Source organism: Crinia signifera, chromosome 3 (genome assembly GCF_055691185.1).
Source record: "Crinia signifera chromosome 3, ASM5569118v1, whole genome shotgun sequence".
Taxonomy (NCBI): domain Eukaryota; kingdom Metazoa; phylum Chordata; class Amphibia; order Anura; family Myobatrachidae; genus Crinia; species Crinia signifera.
In genome coordinates this window covers 253,633,451-253,658,907 of record NC_139219.1, presented here as the reverse complement: position 1 = coordinate 253,658,907, position 25,457 = coordinate 253,633,451, and the positions used below count along the sequence as shown (strand labels likewise).

The 25,457-nt window shown below is 43.6% G+C and overlaps 1 protein-coding gene across 4 annotated transcripts in view; it reads right to left on the bottom strand.

The window, feature by feature from the left end:
* Positions 1-25,457, bottom strand: part of VEPH1 (ventricular zone expressed PH domain containing 1) — a 337,859-nt gene that overhangs the window by 209,129 nt on the left and 103,273 nt on the right. For all 4 annotated transcript variants that reach the window (XM_083177879.1, XM_083177881.1, XM_083177880.1 and 1 more), the window contains one exon: positions 422-588. In XM_083177879.1, coding sequence (XP_083034005.1) covers positions 422-588 — 167 coding nt within the window. The remainder of the gene's footprint in view (positions 1-421; positions 589-25,457) is intronic.

Here is a 25,457-nt window from a genome sequence, read left to right as displayed (position 1 = left end):
AAGAGATCAGTACTGCACTTATAAGCTCACAATCTCCATCTTCATGGTAAGGCTCCTGTCTCTTCCTCCTGGTAGCTGCTCTCTGGTCCAGTGCAATGTCTGAGGGCTCAGATCCACACATACAGTAAATGTGGTAGAATATGCTGGTATGCTAGGCATGTGCAGCAGCTCTGCTCTGTCCCTTAAACTGCATAATGTGGCGGAAGTTCGAATAATCATATCATATACCAGTGCTATTGTTGTCATCATTTAAGGCACTTCCCAAGTGCCTATGCATAGAATAAAATAGCTCATGCCACCTGAAGATAGCACCCTAAGATATACAAATGCATAAACCTTCATGATACAATAAACAATATTTATTAAGAGCACAAAAGGAAATCAGCACAATAGAATATTTTTCATTTTATTAATACTGCACCTTGGGTTGTTTTGTTTTTGCTATTGCTTGTAGCAACCTTAGCATATGATGCTGTTCTCCTTCATCTAAGTGAGGCATTTTTGACACCAGGTTCCTCAGGCAGTGATGTATTGGCTGTGGCTGCATCTCATAGACAGAAGGAAGTACTCGAAGCAGCATGCTATTACCTATAAGATACAACATTGCATATCAAGTCTACATAGATTGCTTTGCTTTGATCAACGCGTCTCTAAGCTATTAATTAAGTTCTTTATGCTGTTATACACAAAATGGTTGCCCCCTACAGAAAACTGTTTAGCAACACATGCTATACCCATGTGCGCGCAGCATGGTCCTAACAAAATAAACAAAACTGAATACTAATATACAGTATTATATTAATATCAGATATGTATAAGAAACATATAACAAAAATACAGATAAATAAAGCAATACCAATTCTAATGTAAAAAAAAATTATGGGTTTTTGTGCCAGCGCTGGCTGAAGAATATACACAAGATGGTATATCAATTGATAATTTTTACTTAATAAAATATATAAACAATAAATAATAACATTTAAAAGATACTAATAATAAAATTAGTTTAAAAGAGAAGACGTAATCAATATAGCATAGTCTCTCATTTAGAATGAGTAATAAAGATAAAAAGTCATATGTCTGCTGAACAAGGATAATTGCATATTACCATCCTTGGTTGTCCTCAAAAGAATTGTAGAGGGAATTTGTAATCCAAGGTTTTGGACCAATTGATGGACCAATGTTTCCCAGTGCTCTATGATTTCAAGAGCTCAAGACTCCCATTATGTGGCTCACCCTGACATCAGATTAAATTAGGGATCGTGCTAGTTATCCCACAGCCTCAGCATTCTCAGATTCAGTTCAGCGTGGTGTGCTATGATTCAGGAGAAGTATGTAGGTCACCAGAAAGGAAAGTCCTTGTCAGCTGACAGTTTAGCAAGTAACTGGATCCTGAGGAAGCCGGACACTTACTAATCTGGGGAAACGCGTTGAGCACTTTCAAACTGCTTACCTACATGTTCATTGCTAGGGGGTTCTTGCTTGATGCCAGGGGCTTCATGCTCAATGCCAAGGGGGAATACATGCTTGTTGCCAAGAGGGAGTAGTTAAATGCTCATTGCAGAGGGGTAGTGGGGATTGCTTGTTGCTAAGGGGGAATACATGCTTGTTGCCAAGAGGGAGTGAATTGTTCCTAGCCTAGGGGGAGTTAAATGCTCATTGCAAAAGTGGAGTGAATTTGTTTGTTGGGGGGGGAATTGCTCGTTGCCAATGGGGACAGGGATTTCTCATTGGCAATTGCTTGTTGCCAAGGGAGATGGAATTGCTTCTTGCCAAGGGGTAGGGTATTGCTCATTGCCAAGGGGGAGAGTATTGCTCGTTGCCAAGGGGGAGGGTATTACTCATTGCCAAGAGGGAGGGTATTGCTCTTTGCCAAGGGGGAGGGTATTGCTCATTGCCAAGGGGGAGGGAATTGCTTGTTGCCAAGGGGGAGGGTATTGCTAATTGCCAAGGGGGAGGGTATTGCTCGTTGCCAAGGGGGAGGGAATTGCTCATTGCCAAGGGGGAGGGTATTGCTCATTGCCAAGGGGGAGAGAATTGCTCATTGCCAAGGGGGAGGGTATTGCTTGTTGCCATGGACCTATTAGAGATATTACAGCCAGGCAGAAAAGGGCTGTACGCTGCCTGGCTGTATAGTCACTGTCTAACTTCTAAGCAAAGCAGCAGCTTTGTCCCCATTGATATCTTTATTCAATACTCCCGCTTAACCGCGAGCCAGGAGCTCGCAGCTGGCAGCCAATCAGGAGCAGCATTGGTTGTATTGGTGGCCGCTCCTGATTGTCTGCTTGACCGCGAACGCCTATTGGCTCGTGGCCCCGCGGGAGCATTGATGGTATCGACAGGGACAGAGCTGCTTTTTTGCTTAGAAGTTAGCCAGTGACTATACAGCCGGGCAGCATACAGCCCTTTTCTGCCCAGCTATCATTTCTTTAAATTGTGTGTGCGGCGGCCGGCGGTCTAATGGGTGGTCCAGTGCACCCCCAGACCACCCCTTAGATTCGCCTATGGTAGCGCACCTCACACACTTACACATTGGACAGTTAGACACAACACAAGACACACATTTACCAGATGCAGTAAAACACACACCCACATGTACTAAAACACACATCCAAAAACAGTACACACACGCACAAACACACAGAACACACAATAAAATAAATGCATCATACAAGCTCAGAAGTGGATGTAGAATTCATCAACACACACAAGCTCTCAAGTCAGGAGCGGTGTGTTTCAAACAACAACATCACACCTGATTTCATTGTTGTCATTGATTATCAATGCAAACACGTTCTAACATTATGGTGGAGGTTTCACAAATTACAATCATTAGCCTTTGGCACAGCATAAGATGACATTTTACAGCAATTTTAGGTTTTCCCAGGCAACACCGGGCAGGTCAGTTGAGTATTGATTGAGAATTGGATTCGCCCTAGTCAGTACCCGTGCAGATTTTTTAACCTGTCAAAAAATGTGCCATATGCAAAAACCACGTGGATCCGCAAACTCACCGCCAATCCAATGTTCTCAAAGACTTTTCCTCAAATTTGGATATGGGTATAAAAGTTCTAAATATGGGTGAAAACGCCAATAATTTAATGTTATGAGGGCGAATTAGTGCCGTTCTTTCGTCTAGCCGTAAAAAATTCACTTAATTGAATACCCCCTAATTAGCAAATATTCATATTAATGTTCAACATCAAATTCTGTAAATCTGTAAATTCAGCATTACAAGACAATCCACCAATTTCTGTAAATCCAGAATTATTGTTAGCTGGAAATCCATGTGCATTAGAGAAACTTTACATAATTGAAATTTCATGGGTTTCATTTGCGGCTTGACAAAGCGACATACAGTCTACCTTAAATATCTAAAAGAAGTTTAAAAAAAATATGTTTCTCTTGCTAATATTATATTACTAGGACATTTGAACAAAATCCCTGTATAATGGCAAACGTCTGGTAATGAAGGATTTTCTTTCTGCTACCTGTCTAAATTAAGAAGGGGAAATCTATTTAGCGAAAGAGGGACCATTTATAAAAAATACAGGCACAATGTGCATATTTATGCAGCCAATGTACTGGACTTCGATCTATGTTGTTTCTAAATACAGACAATTAAAATTATGTTCTCAAAGACTACAGCAACTCATTACCCGGATATATGTTTATTTACATAAGCAAAACAAGTATAAGTTGTGGCTTTTAAATATGCTGCTCAATGTGGAAAAATAACTAGATGTTCTGGAAGATTTAAGATTTCAACTTCAACAACATATGGATGACAGATGTGTTTGCCTATGGTGTGTTGTACTTTAGCACAATTATTAAATGAGTGATAAAAAACATGCAAGTGTGAGTTCTCTATTCAGAGCTTTCTTAGTCGTAGGAACCATTCAACAACTAAATACACAAATACACAATATTACACAAATACACAAAGGCCCTGATTCTGGTTGACTCACAAAGCATCGGGATGAGACAACAAAAATTCCAACACTTGGTTGGAAAACAGAGGGCTTTGTAGTCACGGGTCACTGACTTAAAAGCAGCTGCTAATTAGGGGATGGTCAGTCCCTGATAAACAAGGACAAAGAAACAGAATTGTAGCAGCTCTTAAATGATAGAAAGGGTGAATCAATTGGCTTTCAAATTATTTTTTATTAAAACATTAGAAACAGTATAAACCTAAGAATAAAAATAGAAAAAGCAGCACATTTTCCAGATCTTATGAGTAGATGGATTGACCCAAAATATATAACCTGCACTGTCCACAGTGATGGCAGTCCCAATCTTGGAGTCCACACGGCATGAGTTGTCCTGGAAGCTACCGAGGAAGTGGCTGTTTGGATTGCTTCAGCCCACCTACAACCTCGCAGCAGAATGTGTTTATTTGTCCCAGGTGAATTTAGCCAAAGACATCCAGTATTTGAGGAGGGACCAAGTGGTCAGAAGGATCAGCAGGTAAGTAAGTCCAGTGATGGTCAATAGTAGTCAAGGGTCTGGAAGAAAACACAGACGCGTTTCACTGGACCAAACACCAGCTTTATCAAGGTACCTTGATAAAGCTGGCATTTGGTCCAGTGAAAAGCGACATTTTCACTCACTCTGCATTCACCTTTGAGTGACCTCCACAAGTTGCCATTTTCTTGCCCTCATAATATGTTTAAAACTATCGTTTATTGGAGTAGAATGTCTGCTACAATTTAACTCACATTATCTCATTCTCCTATTCTTCTTCTATTCCACATTTCCAGTTTGAATTTCAATTTCATCTGTTGAATTTTCCAGAAATTGCTCTGACTAAACCAAATTAATAATTTGCCATTTTGTCAGATCAACATTTAGTTATTCTCCACACTTTGGGGGAGATTTATTATAGCTTTTTGATACACACAGTATAAAGAGTTAACTACCAATCAGCTGCTGTCATTTCACAGGCTGTGTCTGGAAAATGATAGGAGCTGATTGGCTGGCAGTTCATCTCTCTCCATTTGACACTCTCCAAGATTTGATAAATCTTCCAGTCTATGTGGCTAACAATTCTTCATTCCTGCTTCATAATAACTTTGTCCACCAGAGAAGCTACATAAACTAATTTAACACTCATTTTCCATCTATACTATTACAACCTTCCTCTTATAAGACTTCAATTGAATGTTCTGTCTTTTACTGTAAACAAATCAACAATGCTTTTGTTAGTGTCATCTACACTACTTCATCAACCTCTGTCAATTTGTTTCACTGTACATGCTCCCCATATCTTTCAAACCTATACACCATCAGCAAAAGAAGTAGCAAGTATTGTGAAAGCAAAAAAGTTGACCTTTAAGAAATTTAAGCAGATGCAGAAGAATGAGGACAAAGAGGTGTATCTTGTTAGACAGAAGGAGGCTAAGAAGGTAATCAGATGTGCAAAAGCACAGGCTGAAGAGAAAATGGCCCAGTCAGTGGGTAAAGGGGGGAAAACTTTTTTTTAGGTATATAAGTGAAAGGAGGAAAAAAAAAAGTGGAATAATTAGACTGAAGACAGAGAGTGGAAGTTTTCTTGAGGGGGACAATGTAATAGCAGATAATATTAATAATTATTTCTGCTCAGTATTCACTGCTGAAAGAGAGGGGAAGGGGCCACAGTTAAGTTGCAAGTATAGTCAGAAAACTGAGGGAGAGACAAGTACATTTACAGAGGAGAAAGTCCTCACTGAACTCTCAAAACTGAAAGTGGATAAATCAATGGGGCCAGATGGGATACATCCAAGGATACTAAAAGAGCTTAAAGGGGAGCTGGTAAAACCAATAGCAGAATTATTCAACCAGTCACTAGCTACTGGAGTAATCCCAGAGGACTGGAAAACAGCGAATGTAGTCCCACTGCACAAAAGTGGAAGCAAGAAGGAGGTAAGCAACTATCGACCAGTGAGCCTTACTGTACATCAGTAGTAGGGAAATTGATGGAAACACTCTTAAAACAAAGAGTTGTAGACTATCTCAAAACCAGCAATTTACAGGATCCAAAACAGCATGGGTTTACTGGGGGAAGATCATGTCAAACAAATCTTATTGACTTTTTTGACTGGGTGACTAAAGTAATAGATCAAGGTGGGGCTGTAGATGTAGCTTATCTAGACTTTAGTAAAGCTTTTGACACTGTCCCACATCGCAGACTGTTAAATAAACTTGAAAGCTTGGGATTGGATTCTAAGATAGTTGAATGGATAAGAGCGTGGTTGCAGGACAGAAAACAGAGAGTTGTAGTAAACGGAGTACAGTCAAAGGAGGGAAAGGTTACAAGTGGAGTACCCCAGGGATCTGTACTTAGACCGGTGCTTTTTAATATCTTTATTGGTGATATTGCAAATGGAATTGAGGGTAAAATGTGCCTTTTTGCAGATGACACAAAGGTATGCAACAGGGTAGACACACCAGGAGGGGTAAAACAAATGATTGAGGATCTAGGTAGATTAGAGAAATGGTCAAGAGAATGGCAACTACAGTTTAATGCCAAAAAATTCAAAATCATGCACTTGGGTCTCAGAAATCCAAAGACTCAATATAGTATAAATGGCACTATAATGGAAACTACTGAGGAAGAGAGGGATCTAGGTGTCACTATTTCAGGGGACTTAAAAGCAGGTAGGCAATGTAACAAAGCAATGAAGAAGGCAAGTCAGATGCTTGGTTGCATATGGAGAGGTATCAGCAGTAGAAAGAAAGAAGTAATAATGCCACTGTATAGGTCATTGGTACAACCTCACCTAGAGTATTGTGTTCAGTTCTGGAGGCCATATCTCCAGAAGGATATAAATACATTAGAGACTGTACAAAAAAGAGCAACTAAAATGGTGCATGGCCTACATCACAAAACGTACCAGGAAAGACTAAAAGATCTTAATATGTATACTTTAGAGCAGAGAAGGGAAAGGGGGGACATGATAGAAACTTTCAAATATATCAAGGGTTTTAACAAGGTACAGGTCTTCACAGGAAGAGGAGCAACAGAACACGAGGACATGCACTGAAACTAGAGGGAGGAAGATTCAGGGGAAATGTGAGGAAGAATTTTTTCAGACTGTCCTTCACTCATTCACACCTTAAAGATTTCCCGAGCAGCTCCTCATTACTTTGCAGTTTCAGATTCTCTTCCACCATATAAATCTTTAAACATTCCTTTAAAACTCATCTTCCAAGTCAAGCATATTCACATATGCCCTAGATCACATTACAACTGATTTATCATGCTCAACCATGAATGGTTTTCCATATTATATACAAAAAGCTTTAAACATACAGCTATTGCAAACTTCTCTCAATAGTCCATGCAAAGAGCACCTTCAGTGGGGGGAGGGTATAACAAGAAACCTTAAACCAATAAATGAGTGTAGAATAGACGGCAAAGACAGCTACATTGTAGAGGCAGCAAGGGGAAGGGATGAAAAAGGGAACAAGGTAAACTAAAAGTGTATGAGAGACACACAGCCAAGTACAAATATTGTCCATGATACGGATTTATCGTTTCGGTTATCTTCTGCAACTGTAACAGGTAACATGACAAGGGCAAAGGAAAAACGAGATCTGAAATGCCTTTACCTGAATGCTAGGAGTTTATTTGGTAAAATGGGGGAATTAGAGACCCTAGTTTTGGAGGAAGATTTTGATATCATAGGTATTACTGAAACTTGGTGGGATGAATCACATGAGTGGGAGGATAGCATACAAGGTTATAGTCTGTTTAGAAAAAAACAGATTAGGTAGAAGGGGAGGTGGGGTTTGTTTATATATTACACCATTCTTAAAACCATACATAAGGGAAGACGTAAACGAGAGGACAATAAAGTCTGTAGCGGTATGGGTATTATGGGTGACTTTAACTACCCAGAAATAAATTTGAAGGATAGGTCAACTAGTACCGCTAAGGGAAATGCTTTATTGGATGCCCTAAATGACCACTATGTGTATCAATTTATTGAAAGTCCAACGAGAAATAACAATATCCTGGATCTCTTGATAAGCAACAATGGGGACATTGTTACTAACATAACCATAAGGTAGACATTGGGAAACAGTGATCACAATATGATCATATTTTATTTAGATTTTAGACAAAGATAATTATATTGGAGCACCTAGGTCCTTAAATTTCAGAAAAGCAAACTTTGGTAAGTTATAAGTGTATAAACTGGAAGGAATTATTTAGCGGTATAGATATTACTAAAAGGTGGCAAACTTTAAAAAAAATACTGCTGGAGGGCACTGATAAATTTATTCCTAGGGTAAATAAAAGAACAAATGTCAAAAGGACAGCAAAGTTAAATTTGAAATAGCTAGAAAAGGAGGGCATTCAAAACATTTAAACAATATGGGACACCCAAATAATCTGGCGCACATGAAGAATGTAATAAGAAATGTAAAAATACAATCAAGATGGCTAAATTAGAGCCTGAACGTAAAATAGCCGCAGATAGCAAATTTAATCCCAGAAAATTCTAATTATATAAATGGGAAATGATTAAGGAAGTAAAATATTGTCCCACTAAAAAATAAGCAGGGTACCCTGGTATTAGAAGGAAAAGAGAAAACAGAATTATTCAATTAATTTTTTGCTTCAGCATTTGCAAGGGAAGAATCTTCAGAAGATCTCCCACAGATTAAATGCTCGACTCTTAATTGCTCCCAAACTGTATGTTTGAGTGAGGAAATAGGCAAAAATAGATTACAGAACCTAAATAGTAACAAATCTCCTGGCCCGGACAAAATACACCCTAGGATACTAAAGGAATTGAGTTCTGTCATAGCACTACCATTATATGTGATACCCGAGAAATCAATAAACTCGGGGAGGGTACCAAGGGACTGGTGCATAGCTAATGTAGTACCAATATGGAAGAAAGGTAGCAAAACTAACCCTGAAAATTATAGACCAGTCAGCCTTACATCCATTGTGGGGAAAATATTAGAAGGAATAATAAGAGATAGTATCCCAAATTTCTTAGAACCAGAGAAAGTGATAAGTAAGGCTCAGCATGGGTTCATCAAAAATAGATCATGTCAGACTAATTTAATTAGCTGCTATGAGGAAGTCAGTAGGGGGCTGGACTTCTGTTGATGTGATACTGCTTGATTTCGCTAAAGCTTTTGACACGGTGCCCAGGGCTGTCTTAACAGCAGCGTGGGCCCCTGGGCAAAGCAATGCACTGGGGCCCTTACCCATTCTCCCCTCCTAGGGGCAGGGGGTGCTAGCAGCAGCAGCAGCTTTGATGTCCCACAGGTGGCAGGGGGTGCTCTATCTTCCATTAAACATGTAGGACCTGGAACAGTAACTTCTGCTAATTACTCCTTTACAGCACAGGTGGTGGGAGGGTGAACACTAACGTGTGGAAGGAGGCACTGAGCTGAATGAAGGGTCCCTTGTTAATGACTTCCAGGGAGGTAGGGCGTGTTTTATACGCAGGGGAGGGTTGGATAATGGAGTGGGCTTAATATTCGTCATTTTCCGGTGGAAGGGCAGCTTGTTTGACTGCAATAGATTTCTTAGCCTTCAATAGTATAAAAACCTAGAGTTCCAACTTTCAGGAGGTGCTGGGAACTTGGGGATCAGAGATCAGGAGCCAGAGCAATCCATTGACAAAAATATAAAACTGTACACCAGACGTTTGGAGCTGGAGCAGGGACCGTCTGCTGGAAGGCTGATATCTCTGGTTCTGGACATGATAGAGACAAGCCGCTAGTGTCAAAAGAAAGGGGAGAGTCCCAGCTTTTGGAATATACTCTCAGAAAAACTAAGTCAGAGACAACCTAAGAAATATGACTGGGAATTGCAATTAACAGGTCGGATGTGGACTGCTGCTTTGAAGTAGGATATCTCCAGTTCCCCATTGCCGATTTTCAAAATTCTGGTATCCCTGGAAAAAGGGGATCCTCAGCTATCAGAATAGGGCCCTTGAAAAAGATCGCAGCAGCGATTGAAATGCGTTGGTGGACCAGGTCAGAAGCGGGGACAACAGGAGAAGGAGTTCAATATTGCCAGCAGAGGGGACACCTTTGGCACTGAATCCAGACGGGACCAGATGCTACCCCTGACATTCATGCTTTACATGAGAATATCCCTCATCGGATTTCTCATGTACCTTTGGTAATTACAAAACTTTTTACTTTTCCTTATTGCCCCTGCCGAAGCCATTGTGTCTTTTTATCTTTGTCATTATATGTGTTTTATGAATTAAAAGGATGATTGCACTATATGCACTTTCCTTTTTTTACACATGTATTTCTGGATGAGTCACCCTGAAAAAGGAAATAAGAACGTCAAGGGCATATGCTGATTTCAAACCAGTTGGTCTGGTTAACCCCTGGTTTACTGACACGGAGAAGAGGAACGGTACCTCCCTATAAGGGACGCACACTTCTTTACCCTCTTCACACCAGTGGCGCCTATATTGGGCTTATCCCAACTCTTTCTAATTTGAACTTGACTATTAGAGCTGACTATAAATGGTGGCGTCACTAAAGAATGGTCATGGGTAACATAAACAAACACACATGCAGAACAGCCACTGGTGAACAACTCCCCAATTGGCAACCCACCTGTGTAGGTGGTGTAAACCATCTCTCATCCAGGACGATGGGTTTAATGACATACTGTATATCAATGTCGGGAAAGTGCACCCACTAGCTACTTAAAACTAATACATATAACAAGTGACCGTTCTTTACCACCAAAGCCAGGCCCTAAGCCACAGCACTGCCACATCACAACCGAAATGCTTACCACCTAGTACTCAACCAACCAAACAAGTCTGCTACAAAGATAGCAGTGCCCTCAGAGCTTAAGTGAACACCATTGCTCCAGTAAAGACTGTCCTGCTGAAACCTGATGCCGTCATGGCGAATGACACCCCCAGAATTCGCCAACAAATACCTTTTGACTGTTACATTGATCTTTTTTATTGGCACCAACCAAGCAAGGACCATTATGCCATACCTTCCTGGGAATCATAGACGGTCACACCAGCTGACAGGAGGACAATGCCTGCGCAATGATGTGCAAATCACGTATAATGTCCGACCGCAGCTCTAAAGCAGTATCATGGCCATTGTCATTGCCATCCAAATGCAGTATAAGCACTTCCGGGACACTAAATTCCTGCAATGCTCACAAAAGCTGACCCTGTAATGAGCACCAATGCATCCCTCTAAATCCTAACCACTGAACCAAGCCAGCCTGGAATAACACCCAAGTCAGAAGCATACCAGGACCGGGAGGCTCAAAATACAAATGAATGGCCCATAGCCCACACCTTCTTGTTATCCAGTCCACCTGCAAATATGTTACAGAAAGGTTAGCAATCCATTGAGACACTGCAGACAACCACAACCATACACAGACAGACGAGACAGGGGGAAGAGACCATGGATGACCAAGCACGCCATATTAAATCAAAATTGGAAGCCAATTGTGCCCCTGGGGGAAATTGAACAACCTCAAAGACTCCTGCAGTATGTCGGCCAGTGGTTAGCCCACCAGTTGACCATGGTCTGACAAACAAACAGATAAACTAGGATGAATGTATGAACGAAAAGTTGTGGTGCACCATCGACCCAAAGCCTGAATCCCTGTGTCGGAGTTGCCCGCTACAGCAGCAGATGTGGCAGCCCCAGTCCAAAAGGAATGTGTACCAAACTCACTTGGATTCAGGCTCAGCAACGTGAGCCCAAGATTCAACACATGACAAAACTGTTTTTTTGACAATGGTGATCCATTTTCGTGCATCAACCAAGCTGTAGGATGGTCAGGACTCACCTGCAAAAAGGCTCTCGCCAGTTCTACAGGACACACCCCTCCCACCAAGCATAACAACAAAGACAGCCACTGCTCTCTACCAGCCTGGTCCATCTTGGATCCCCACAAGTGGCACAATATTAAGTTAAACTGTACTACCGCATCCTTTGTAGTTAGGGTTGAAGGCAAACTCTTTGAAGGGGTCACCAGATCCCTGATTCTGAAGGCTCCATGGAATGCCATGGCATATGTCAACTGGAAAAACAGAACCTCGTAAGGTGAATGCCAGACATCCCCAAGGGATCCCAACAGTGGCAGCAGGGACATATCAATGTGGAGTCTGCAATCAGCAACCACAGGACAAGAATGATGCTAACCCCGCAAAGCCCTTGACACTAGGAAGGGAAGAGGGATTAGGCCATCCATACAGGTAGGAGCAAAATTATACACTAACCAGAATGTGCTGTACAGCCGCTATGGATTGACCTATTAAATATAGGCTCCAGATGAAGGCCAAAATGGGCCTACCAGAACTCTTACCTGCTTGGGGTGTGGACAAGCAAAATAGTTCCCACTCAGCCCATCCCACCTGATAACAGTGCAAAGTTCTCAGGGCGATGGACCACGTGGCTAATTCCCCCATGCCAGCCTGATCACCTGCCAAACATAAGGAGGACAGGGATCACCGACCAGGGCCCTTATTCTGGTTGGTGCGGTCAGAGCCGCACACGGGGCTCCGACCGCACAAACCAAGGGCCGCCCACCGGACGGATCGCCACGGCCGTCCATACACGGACGGCTGGCGATCCGCACAAAAATGGTGGAGGCTACGCCTCCACCATGGTGGGAGCTGCCCCCTGCCTTCGATGGTCGACGACCATCGAAGGCAGGCCCGCACGCCGCGGCAGCTCCCGCAAGCTCAGACCACACGGACAATCGTCCGTGTGGGAGCTTGTAAGGGGGCTGAAAGCTGACATCCGGCGACGTCAGCTTTCCGCCCCCATGTCATGGTAATGAGGGCGTCATGCCCTCATTACCATGCATACGCCCCGCGTTTGCATGGGAACGCCCATGAAACGCGGGGCGTACACATAGGGAAATGAGGGGCTGAAGCCCCTCACGCCCCTATACGCCCCCTTTGCGGCGGACGAAATCCGTCTGCGGCGAAGGGGGCTGCACATGCGCAGAATGACCTCTGCGCATGTGCAGACAAAAAACATCGGCGGTACGGCCGCACGCGGGCCGTACCGTGCCGATCAAAATAAGGGCCCAAATCTGCCAGCGTAGTTAGCGTAGTTAGCGTTCCTGTCAGAATCAGCATAGTGTACCCGCGACCCCTGTCAGAATCAGCATAGTGTTCCCACGGCCAGCATAGTTATCATAGTCAGCGTCCCTGTCAGTATCAGCATTGTGTTCCCACAGCTGCAGCCAGCACGTTCGTGGCTAGCCGGAGCTTACGTAGTTAGCGCCGTTAACACGTGTCATCATTATTGTTTAAGATGGATGACATGACAGGTGTGAATGTGTTCCTGAAACACCCCCACTATCCATGCCAGCCCGAAGTGTGGCGAGCACAGCGACTACCGTATCCTCCAGACCTGTTCATACCCCCACTATCCACGTCGGCATGGAGATGATTTTATAAAGTGTGGCGAGCACAGCGAGCCACCAAGCCCGAAGCTTGGCGAACGGCTGCGGATTACTTGACATGTATTCCGTGTCCCCTCGCGGGACTTGCTGAGCTCGTTTTGCGCATCCCCTCGTAGCGCTTGCCGTGCTTCGGGCTCAGTGGCTCGCTGCGCACAAATCAACTCCACGCCGGCATGGATAGTGGGGTATGAACAGGTCGAGAGGACGCGGGGCTCGCCATGCTTCGGGCTGGTGTGGATAGTGGTGGTTTGAAAAGGAGGCATTTGCCAGTATGTAACATAGAGCACTGGCAAATGAGTCCTTTATTTTGCATGAGACACACTTGCGCCAGCACCCCCCTTTGTGCATGAGATGCACGTGCTACCGAACCCCTAACCCCATCTCCCTGAAGCGGACATGGGCAGGGTTGCCTACCCTGCCATACCCTGCCGCAAGAATTACTGAGATGCACAAACGTCTGAGATGATTGTGCATCTCAGGCAGATGGAGCGCCTCTCCGCCGGCGCCCGCATAATTGCCTCTCTGCCAGCATCCGCCAGCACAGGGGATCTGTTGGTTACCTGCGCTGTGTGAGAGGCGCTCACTAGGCTTGCCAGGGACCAGTGGCGTAACTATAGCTCCGCAGCCCCCACGGTGGCGGGGGGGCGCAGAGAAATTGGGGGCGCCGCCGGGGGCCTGCAGGGCTATAGTTACCCGCGGTCTGCGTCTCGCCCGGCTTTCTGCCGGGACCTGCCTGACCATCACGGTCCCGGCCGGCTCCTGCTGCAATGAAAACTGACAATTAGAAAATGCCTGCCCCCATACTGCAGACAGTTTTCTGTCTGCAGTATGGGGGCAGCCATTTTCTAAGAGTCAGTTTTCATTGTAGCAGCAGGACCCGGCCGGGACCATGACGGTCAGGCAGATCCTGGCAGAGAGCCGGGCGAGACGCAGACCGCGGTTGCAGGTACGGGTAAGAAGGGGGGGCAGGTTAGGTGTGTGTGGGGGCACCGAAAAAACGTGCGGCGAGGGGGGGGGGCACAAAATAGTTAGATACGCCTCTGCCAGGGACACCGGGGACAGAGCTGCAGCTCACGGGGATAGTATGGTGACTATGCTGCCTGACAGGGACACTACGCTGACTACACAGGGCTGCCGTGGAGACACTACGCTAGGCAGCCATTGGGCTACGCTGACAATGTAGCTTAGCCTATGCTGAAAATGTAGCATAGCCTGCCGCCGTGAAACTACACAAGTACCGAGATTAACAACTCTGCCACAATGGGGAATAGCTCCAGCAACAGCAGCTGGAGTGGACACGAGATGGTAAGGCCATCCGTGATGGTAAGGGCATCTCGTGTCCACACGAGATGGTAAGGCCATCTCGTGTCCACTCCAGGGGCCATGGGGCAGGACTCCAGTACCTGTGGAGGAAAGCTCCAAAACCCACAGGCCCCACAGCAACCGTGACCAGCTGTAGCTGTTGACTGCTATGGGAGGGAGCTGACCAGATCAAGACCCCATTGAACTGATCTATAAAAACCTCCTAGACTCACAAGTCCCGCTTAACCTCCGCAGACAAGTGCACAAAATGATGGGGGCGGTTAACGCCAGACATGGAACGCTCGTGTTTCCTGCAGAAAACTCAGCCCAGCAAGCAAAATGGCAATTCGGCCGAGCAAACACACAGGAAATCATTGAGGTAATGAGCCACCCTACTCTCTCCTCTCCAGGCCACCACATACCAATGCTAAAGCATTCAAAATATACACAGGAGATCAAGCAGCCCATGGGCAGGCATTTATCCAAATAAAAGCCACTGGTTAAACGGAAGCCCATGAACCGGAATGAGTTTGGGTGCTGCGGAAGCAATCGGAAAGCCAATCTGCCAATAACGAACCCTCCCCCGACCCACGTATGAGCACCAATGCTTGGTCAAATGAATGATAATGCACACGACACAATTCCATGGGAATGGCATCATTCACGGAGGATCCAAGAGGGTGGGACAAATGCTGAATCAGCCGGTATTTGCCAGCCTCAATGGGAGGGGCAGAAAAGGGACCAGCCATCCTTAAACACATTCTCCAATACCACCTGAGGCATCTCAAGGGCAGACTTGAGGTTCCTAGGTACCATGGCTGACACTTTACCATGGACAGGAAAGTGAAAGCCAAACCTAAACCTGAGATTCCAGAAAATCAGCTTTCTCCCTGCTCAGGTACATCTCCAGCCATCGAGCCATCCGGTCGATGTGTTGCAGCTTTACTTTGGAGCTTCCTGGTTGGAGGCCTGGGAGCATTACCTCCCACCCTGGGCTGGGGGCACTCCTTCACTGAATAGGGGCCCCAACAGTGTGTACATGTGTGTCAGATCCTACAATGGGCCCCTGCCGAGCAACCAACTCTGTTGAATGAGTAGCACCTATCCATGGTTGCAGGTGCAGAACTGCCTCAAAAGGGAGGTGGGGCCTGCTGTGGGGGGTTCAAAATGACGGGGAAAACTGACCACTGCAACCCCATCCATCTCTCCATGTCCTTACACCCGAAGTCAATGACAGCAGAAACCGACTGTTTGTGTTGGAATCATATGACCTCCATGAAGAATAGCCATCAGACAGAAGCATCATGTGCATTATGTGCATGTAGCGAACAAAGTTCATGTGTCCCTGTGGCCTTGTCTCTAAAATAGCAGGCTGTGAAAATAAACAGACCAGTTTGTCAGTCTGATATGTGCAATATGCTTCCTCGTCGATCCCCCCCTTTCTTCCTTGGTGTTTAGCCGCTCTATAGTCCGTATTGGACCGGGCCATCATAATGCTATGCTGCAGGCCATGGAGAACGGCCGTGTTCTCGCAATGGACTACATTCCCTTTTGGGAAAAATGGAGAGCCCCACAAAACAAAGTTTTGTGTGACATTGTAGCCTCATCCAAAACTATAAATGAACAATTTTGGATTAATTTGGCATTGTTACTTTGTTTTGAAATATTACATACAGTATGCTTGTATTATCTTTACAAATTTTTAGAAGTAGCTTAGATGTTGAATGTGCCATTCTTCCCCCTTCCAAACCATTGGCTGCAATCCCAGATGATGCGGCGGTGAGAGCAATATTACCACTATACTGTACCTCACTTTCACAAGTAACAGATTGAACAAGAAGGGTTTACCTGTGCTCCATGGGCATCTAGTAAAAACAACGCACCCTCCTTTTGGTTATCTCATTATAAAATATGGACAGTTGCAAAATAAAGTTGCCAGTAGGTGTCTGATTCCGGTGCAGGTTTCACAATTCTATAGAGCATTTATCGAGGAAGGTTTAAGAAACATTAATCTATGACAAATAATGAAATTTATACACTGCAAAGCTCTCCTATTTTCCAAGGAATACAAATTGGACATACAGAAATTAAACTATCTGCATTTGCGGATGATGTCCTATTATATATATATATATATATATATATATATATATATATATATATATATATATATTTTTTATATATATATATATATATATATATATATATATATATATATATATATATATATATATATAGGTAACCCAAAAGATTCTATAAATGGGATTATTGATTTGCTATTTAAATTTGGTAAGATCTATGGGTTTGAAGTAAATTTTAAAAAATCAAGGGGATTATTTTTTACAACCTGAATTGCAAAACCAAATTGGGGTAGACATCTACCAATTACTTGGGCTAAATAATACATTGTTTATTTGGGAATTAAACTCCCAAAATATCCTGCAGAACTGTATCACATGAAAATTAAAGAAAAGATTAAATCAATGACTTCTGAATTGGACAGTTGGAAACATTTGATGCTATCCTTCCTACTGTAGGAAGGGCAAATTTGATTAAAATGACCATGTTTCCAAAACTGTCTTTTGCCGGTCATAATTAGCAACTCTGACTTAACTAGGATCAACACACTTTTTAGGCATTTTATTTGGAAAGGGAAAAAAACAAGGATAGCATTGATAAAGCTACAACAGGCAAAATTTTATGGAGGCATTGGACTTCAGAATACTCGATTCTATAACTATGCATTCCTTTTTAGATTTTTGAGAGACCGATTGAATAACACAAAAGTTTATTCTAATAAGAACCTAGAATCAGCCTTCTTGGAAAATGGAAATTGAATATCCTTCCATCATGAACTATAAGCAGAAGTCAATACAAACAGATAATCCACTGATGTGGTCAATATATAATTTACAGATTGAGCTGCTCTCATCTGAGCGACTACCATCCCGCCATCCACTACACCACGCCAGCCGGCGGATGGGGCGCACACATGTCAGAGACGCTCACGCAACCCATTCTTGGAAATGGATGCATGGTCATGTCAGATGCTCTTGCATCCACGACCACCGGCCCGCCCTCCGCCAGCAGCCGCCAGATACTGAAATCCTTTGGCGGCAAGGGGGAAAATGGCTGCATCTGTATGGAACATACTATGTCATTCCTACAATCTAAATTAACATAAAAGTTTATTCAGTACTCTTTTAGGAAATCAGGAATTCTAGCACGGGGAGGCCAAATTTCATTTTACAATTATCCACCATGAAGGCATTAAGAATGTGGGAGACCTTGTGAATCTTATTAACAATAAACCAAGACATTCTCTTAGGCACAAACATCTTTTTCAAAACTCAGAAACTATCCATTGGCATTTTTTCAACACTATAGTATGTTAGTTCGATTTTAAGGGTGTTGTCTGACCTAGACTTAACAAACACACTGGACGGAGTGTTGCGGTCTTCAGTCACCAAGAAATTAATCTCAATATATTATCAGATACTTATTTCACCCATTAATTATACCAAAACGTAATCTAGGACAAAAGAATGGTTACCACAATTCCCTTCACTTTCTTGTGAAAGACCGCTTAAAAATGTAATATCTTCCTGCAAGTTAATGCCTTCTGCCCAATATCAAGAAATAATTATTAACATTACACACAGAGCTTATTATTCAACAAATACTGTAGTCAGTTTTTGGCAGGACTGAAAGCTTTGAATAAATGCTGTAAATGTTATGCCCCACAAGCTGATTTACACCATTGCTTTTGGACACGTCCATTACTTCACAGATTTTGGCTGCAGGTTAGGGCCTATGCCAATGAACACTTATTGAATTACCTACCTCCGTGAACACCAGAAAATTGCAAAGTTATGGAAAAAGTTGCTTATTGCTATGCTATTGTACAATTTTAGATAAACCCTAATCCTCCTCCCTTGGATTTATTTAAGGGAAAATTGTACCACTCGTTTCAAATGGATTGGTTGGCAACTACATTAAGGAAAAACTAACCAAAATGTTTTTTGAAACATGGTACTCTGGCAGGGGAAATAGTGCAGAGAAGCCCCTTGTGGGCTCACTGCACTCAACGCAGGATCTATTCTCCCTCTATGGGGGTCATGGACCCCCATGAGGGAGAATAGCCCCTGTCAGTTGGGATCCCAACTGTCTGGCATTTTACAGCAGGGCTTCCGATGAGTCAGGATGTCATCCAGCACCCAGCATCTGGGTGGTGACTTATAGGTCTCTTAGGGAACACAATTTTCATATTGAAAGGGCTCCTTCTGCTATCATGTTTAGAAGCCTCTAAGTTTCATAATATTGAAGAGACCACTGTAAAGCCTTTGGTATTAAACTGAACTTTTCCTTTTTCATCCACAGTCCAGACTGAAAGTGTGAATCAACACAGTTTAATCTATTTGCTAAATCAATTTTGCTCATAAAAACAATATGCATGAATCAACCTCTAATATCCCATCTTCATAATATTTATCTTTCTTATCTCCTGGTCACCTCTATCCGGGGTCGGATTGGGAATGAAAACCAGCCCGGGAAATATCTTGAAGCAGCCCTGGGGGGGGGGGCAGTGTTGTTGCGTGCCCGATTTCTTGGGGGCGTGGCCTATCAATATGGGGTGTGGCGTAGAATGCTTGGAGGGGAGATGCAGAGTGGCTGAGAACGAAGGGAGTGAGGACTTGCGCAGGGTGGCACAGGACGCAGAGTGTGAGGGGGGCATGGTGGCACAGGATGCAGGGTAGGAGGCGGAATGCAGATTGGCAGGGGATGCAGGGAGGGGAGTCACAAAGTAGTGGAGGATGCAGGGAGGGGAGACAGTGATGCCCATTATACATATGCCACACACCGTGATGCCCATTATACATATGCCACACACCGTGATGCCCATTATACATATACCACACACCATGATGCCCAATATACATATGCCAAACACCATGATGCCCAATATACATATGCCAAACACCGTGATGCTCATTATACATATACCACACACCGTGATGCTCATTATACATATACCACACACCGTGATGCCCAATATGCATATGCCACACACCGTGATGCCATTATACATATGCCACACACCGTGATGCCCATTATACATATACCACACACCGTGATGCCCAATATACATATGCCAAACACCGTAATGCCCAATATACATATGCCAAACACCGTGATGCCCATTATACATATGCCTCACAATGTGATGTCCATTATACATATGCCACACACCGTGATGCTCATTACACGTATGCCGCACACCGTGATGCCATTATACATATATATATATATCAGTGCCGTGCGGCTACGGCAAGCCGCCGAGCATCAATGGCGTATCCATGGTGACAAGTACACAAATATGTTGACATGCGCTGTTGAAATATACAGAGAGATGGTAAATCATTTAGCAATGCATGCAAGGAAATAAGTACATTTACATAAAGCAAGAGAGCGATATATTCTCAGTAAAGCTGCCCATACACGGCCCGATACGGGCGTGCGTTGTGGGCTTAAATAGCACAGATCACATCACATTGCATTGCGTGTGCATGCGTTGTGCATGCAATGCGATGCAATGTGATGAGAACTAAGTACAAAAAGTATGTGCAAGCACATACTTTTTATACTGTGCGATGAGGTGCCGCGGGAGCGCGCACCTCAAAGCAAGGAACGCACAGCCCGGCATCGGGCCGTGTATGGGCAGCTTACGACCTCTAGGGGCTATTACATCTAGTTTAAAAATTAATTTGTGTATCACAGATGTTCTTATTTCCTTGCATGCATTGCTAAATGATTTACCATCCGATCTCTCTGTATATTTCAACAATGCATGTCAACACATTTGTGTACTTTTTGTGTACTTTTTTTATAGATTTACACCCTTATGGGTTCCTTGCTTCTGTGTTTTATTTTATAAATCTTATAATGTCTGAACATGAATTATTATCATTTTAACCGTCTCAACCAGGATTTTATGTATTATGAAGGGTTTTATTACTTTTCCCTTTATGTATATATACTGCTCCCTTGTTTTACCACCGATGGGTTTTAATTGTACCTTTTTTTATATATTTATAGTGGAAGCCTTATTTGGGTTTTTGCTGATGCTCCTAATGAAAACACCAATAAGGTGATTGTCCCATACACGATCTTCCCCCGCTCCGGAATGGGTTAAAAGATCAACCTCCCCGTCAGATGTGCAAAAAAACGGGAACCTGTGTTCACAGAAAAGGAGGCGAGTCGGACGGCATATATAAGCACACCGTTCCGTCTACACATACTAGAAGCAGGACCCACGGGACGTAAAGCACCGGAGCCATACACGCAGCGTCTATGCGTGTCATTCAGTAGGAAGCAGACGTCCATGCGTGTCACCTGGCCGGAAGTCGGCTTCCGTCACCGGAAGTCCACGGAGCCGGCACCCGCTGTCATTTACCAATTGATCACTGTATATAAACTGTTTTTACCTGACACAGCTACACTCCTTGAAAAAGGACACTGGTAGTGTCCGAAACGCGTTGGAGTAGCTGTGCCGTTTGGACCAGGGGTTATATAAGAAGTGGACTGTACCTGCCTGTGGGACTTTTTTCCGGTGACCTTCCCGGGACTTGATCGCCGCATCTATGCCCATTTGAGAGCCGATTCGATCTGGTTCTCCACACCTTGCGGTAAATTCCACCCATTATTTATCTCCTGGCTATTTTATGTATGATTGTGTCCCCCAATAAAAGTTTGTTCTGCACCATATATTTCTCTTTCTTACCATGAGGGAGGCTGATTACAGTTTATGGGAGTTGACGGTTGCAGTACTGAACGGGATGCTGGTTATTTAAACCCAAGTTATTCTTGTATGGAGAAGAGGAACGCTATTCATTACTAAGGGAAGTGTGGTAGTGTGTATTTTGTTCCTACTCTTCTCTAAAAGCGCTGGTGATAAGGATCAACCCCCAATAGGTACCTTTGGTACCCACCTTTCTGTTACATTTGTGTACTTGTCAACATGGATACACCACTGACGCTTGGCGGCTTGCCGTAGCCGCACGGAGCTGTACAGTGACGTCACTGCTGGGGGACGCACCAGGCCGGCACACAATGCCGGAGCGGCTCACTCACTCCATTTCACGTTATTGCACAGGTAAAGGTATGTCACTTTCTTATGCCTTTATAAAAAAGCTTGATAACAGTTAATAAGACTGAAACGCTGCCAAGCAACCTTATCATTCCTGTTCCTAAGTGCGGGCACCGGACGCAGTTATTCCATATAATCATTTGGAGTGCCGGACCTGCTACAAATATATATATATATATATATATATATATGATGATATGGAATAACTGCATCTGGTGCCCTCACTGCGTCCGGTGCCCGCACTTAGGAACAGGAATGATAAGGTTGCTTGGCAGCGTTTCAGTCTTATTAACTGTTATCAAGCTTTTTTATAAATGCATAAAAAAGTGACATACCTTTACCTGTGCAATATATATATATATATATATATATATATATATATATATATATATATATATAAATATATATAACATATATATATATATTAATTCTGCCAGTGTGCCCCTTAGTGCCTAGTTTACCCTGGGTGCTGCCTGCTGTTGAGTGCTCCTCTGCGTGCTGGGTGGGCAGTGCTCTCCTGCCGCTGCCGCCCATCGGCTCCAGGCTCCAGCCCAACAGTAATCCTGCGGATGACTGGATCACGTGGGAAGAGAGCCAGAGCATGAAGACTGTCTGTAGTCTGGACAACGGGAGCAGCTGCTTGCGCGCGCGCATGCGCACCAGCCCTCCCTCGGCCATTTTTACTGTGGCAGCACTTGAGGCCGGCCGCGGCCATCTTTCTCCAGGGCAAAATGCATGTAGATGCCGCGGTCGGCCTTGTAAAGGAGCGAGGGCGGCCTGTTAGACAAGGAAGCCTGTCTGGACCACGGGAGCGGCTGCATGCTCGCGCGCATGCGCACAAGCCCTCCCGTGGCCATTTTAACTGTGGCAGCAGTCGAGGCCGGCCACGGCCATCTTTGATAAGGGGAAAATGCACGTAGATGCCGCGGCCGGCCCTGTAAAGTAGGGAGACGGCCTGTTGCACTCCAAAATATGCCGGCCCACCGGGAAACAGCCCGGTTTCCCGGTAGGCCAATCCGCCCCTGCCTCTATCTCTAAGAATAAAGGCCATTACTCAGTACTTATTCTTCTAGATCTTTCTGCTGCATTTGACAGTGTTGATCACACTCTCCCCATACAAACACTGCACTCCCTAGGTCTTATACGGCACTTTCCTGGTTCTCATCTTACCTATCTGATCGCTCATTCAGTGTTCACTTCTCTGACTCTACCTCCCCTCAAGGCTCAGTCTTAGCTCCTCTGCTTTTCTCAATTTATACCTCATCTTTTGGAAAACTAATCAGCTCTTTCGTATTTCAGTATCACTTGTATGCGGACGATACTCAAATCAATCAATCCCAGTCACCAGTCTCTGAATGCCTCTCTGCCATATCATCCTGGACGTCTTCTTGCCACCTTAAACTCAATAATACTATCTTGATCTCTTCATAACTGTTGACAACTTGACAATCTACCCTACCCCTCAAGCTAGTTACCTTGGGGTCATCCTTGACTCTGAACTGTCCTTTGTTCCCCACATTCAATCTGTCTCCAAATTATGTTGCATGCATCTAAAAACATATCCAAAATACGACCCTATCTTACACAAGACACTACTAAATTTCTTATCAATGCACTCATTATATCCTACATTGATTATTGCAATAGTCTCCTAACTGGTCTTCCCAAAACAGACTCTCGCCACTGCAATCCATTTTAAATCCTGCTGCTAAGCTGATCTTCCTAGCAAGATACTCATTGTGTCGGCTGATCCTCTCTGCTAGTACCTACATTGGTTGCTTGTATTTTACCGTATTCTATATAAAATACTTCACATATAAAGCTATTAACCATACTGCACCAGCATATCTCTCTTCACTTATCACAAAATATCTCCCATCTCAACCACTTCGTTCTGTACAAGATCTGCGTCTCTCTTCTGCACAGATCAATAGCTTCCATTCACTATTACAGGACTTTCATTGGGCTGTTCCCACCCTATGGCATGCCCTTCCACACCCAATAAGACTCTCCGCTAGCCTCCAAACTTTCAAGCGTTCCCTGAAATCTCACCTCTTCAGGCAAGCCTGTCATGTTCCACACATATAACCCTCTGAGGCACTTATGTATTATATAGCTTTTCTTCTGGACTTGCAACTTGGTGGGACAACTATGCTATTATTGGTGCCTGTCCTTGTGTTTCCCTCCTATGCCCCTATAGATTGTAAGCTTGCAGCAGGGCCCTCCTACCTCCAAGTCTGTCTGTTGTTACTCAGTTTGTTTTATCACTGTCTACAATTGTAAAGCGCAATGGAATCTGCTGCGCTATATAATAAACTGTAAAGAAATTACTGGTAAACTGAAGGGTGTACGAGTATGAGGAGCATTGTTCAGTTATAGTTGCCTATGTTCAATACCTTACGTCTTAAGTTTTGTCACAAAATATACCGTATGCTGATAATATTTTCAAGGGTGCTCCAAAGTGCACCAAGTAAGAGGGTGAAACGCCGTTTGGCGTCATGGGTTGATAAAGGGAAGATCACACTGACACTGTGCAAAACGGTTTCTGCCAGGCACTGATGGGTCAATGGTCTCTAACCAGGTCCAGCAACTGGTACTGCTGACTTCTACCACCCACTCTTTCTTATAACGTATTATCACATGACTGCTGACATTGCACCAAACTATATCAAAATCTGCCCACTTATTTAATATCTCTCAGAGCACAGATCTATGCCAGGGCACCAATAGGCTATTGCATGTGCTTCGGGGTTTCTGACTAAATTTTTACCTATTCCTGACAATTCTTCTTGTCAGGACTTTTGTACTGATCCAATTTCATTCAGATTTGATCTGGCTTGCCTTGACACAGCTTATGTACTGTGATAAATCATTTCAACTTTACAATCTATTAGTGTACCATCCCAGATTGTCGACTACTACCTTCATAGTCTGTCACCCACATGTCCCATCTAGAGGCAATGCAGTATAGTGCAGCTTGCGAGCACACCAATTGCCAACCCTAAACGTTCCCTGGCAAAGGCTGGGTGAATGTTCATCAGAGAACAGAGAATCTGCATCTCTGTCATTGTCAGTGCAAATCTATGTTGGTGTTATAGAACTAACAAAATTTGTCAAAATTGTGACATCTGTATTCTAAAGTGTTGTGATACATGCAGCAGTAAACCGTAAGGAAAGTTTAATCTAAGGAGACTTGGGCAATCTGATAGCACTGTCATTTGGTAGTTAACACTCTTGTCACTGTAACAATTTAAAAATTAAAGTCAGTCCTTAAATCCTCAGTCCTTAAATCTTCATTTCTAAATGGTGGCTATGTAGGTATTTTCTCCTGAAGATACAGGTATAACAGAATACTTGGGAATGATCAACTGCTGATTTTGCTATTTCTGTGACTCTTTGCTATAACAGAGAGAACAAGAAGGAATGGATTTCTATGTCAGACAGATGCTAGACACAATAATTCATTCCATTTGGACATAGTTCTTGTTGGCTTACTGTAGATTTTACACGGTTATGCTGTGCAGAATGGTATTAATGTCGATAGTATGAAAGCACAATGGTACTTTAGGATTTCTGCAG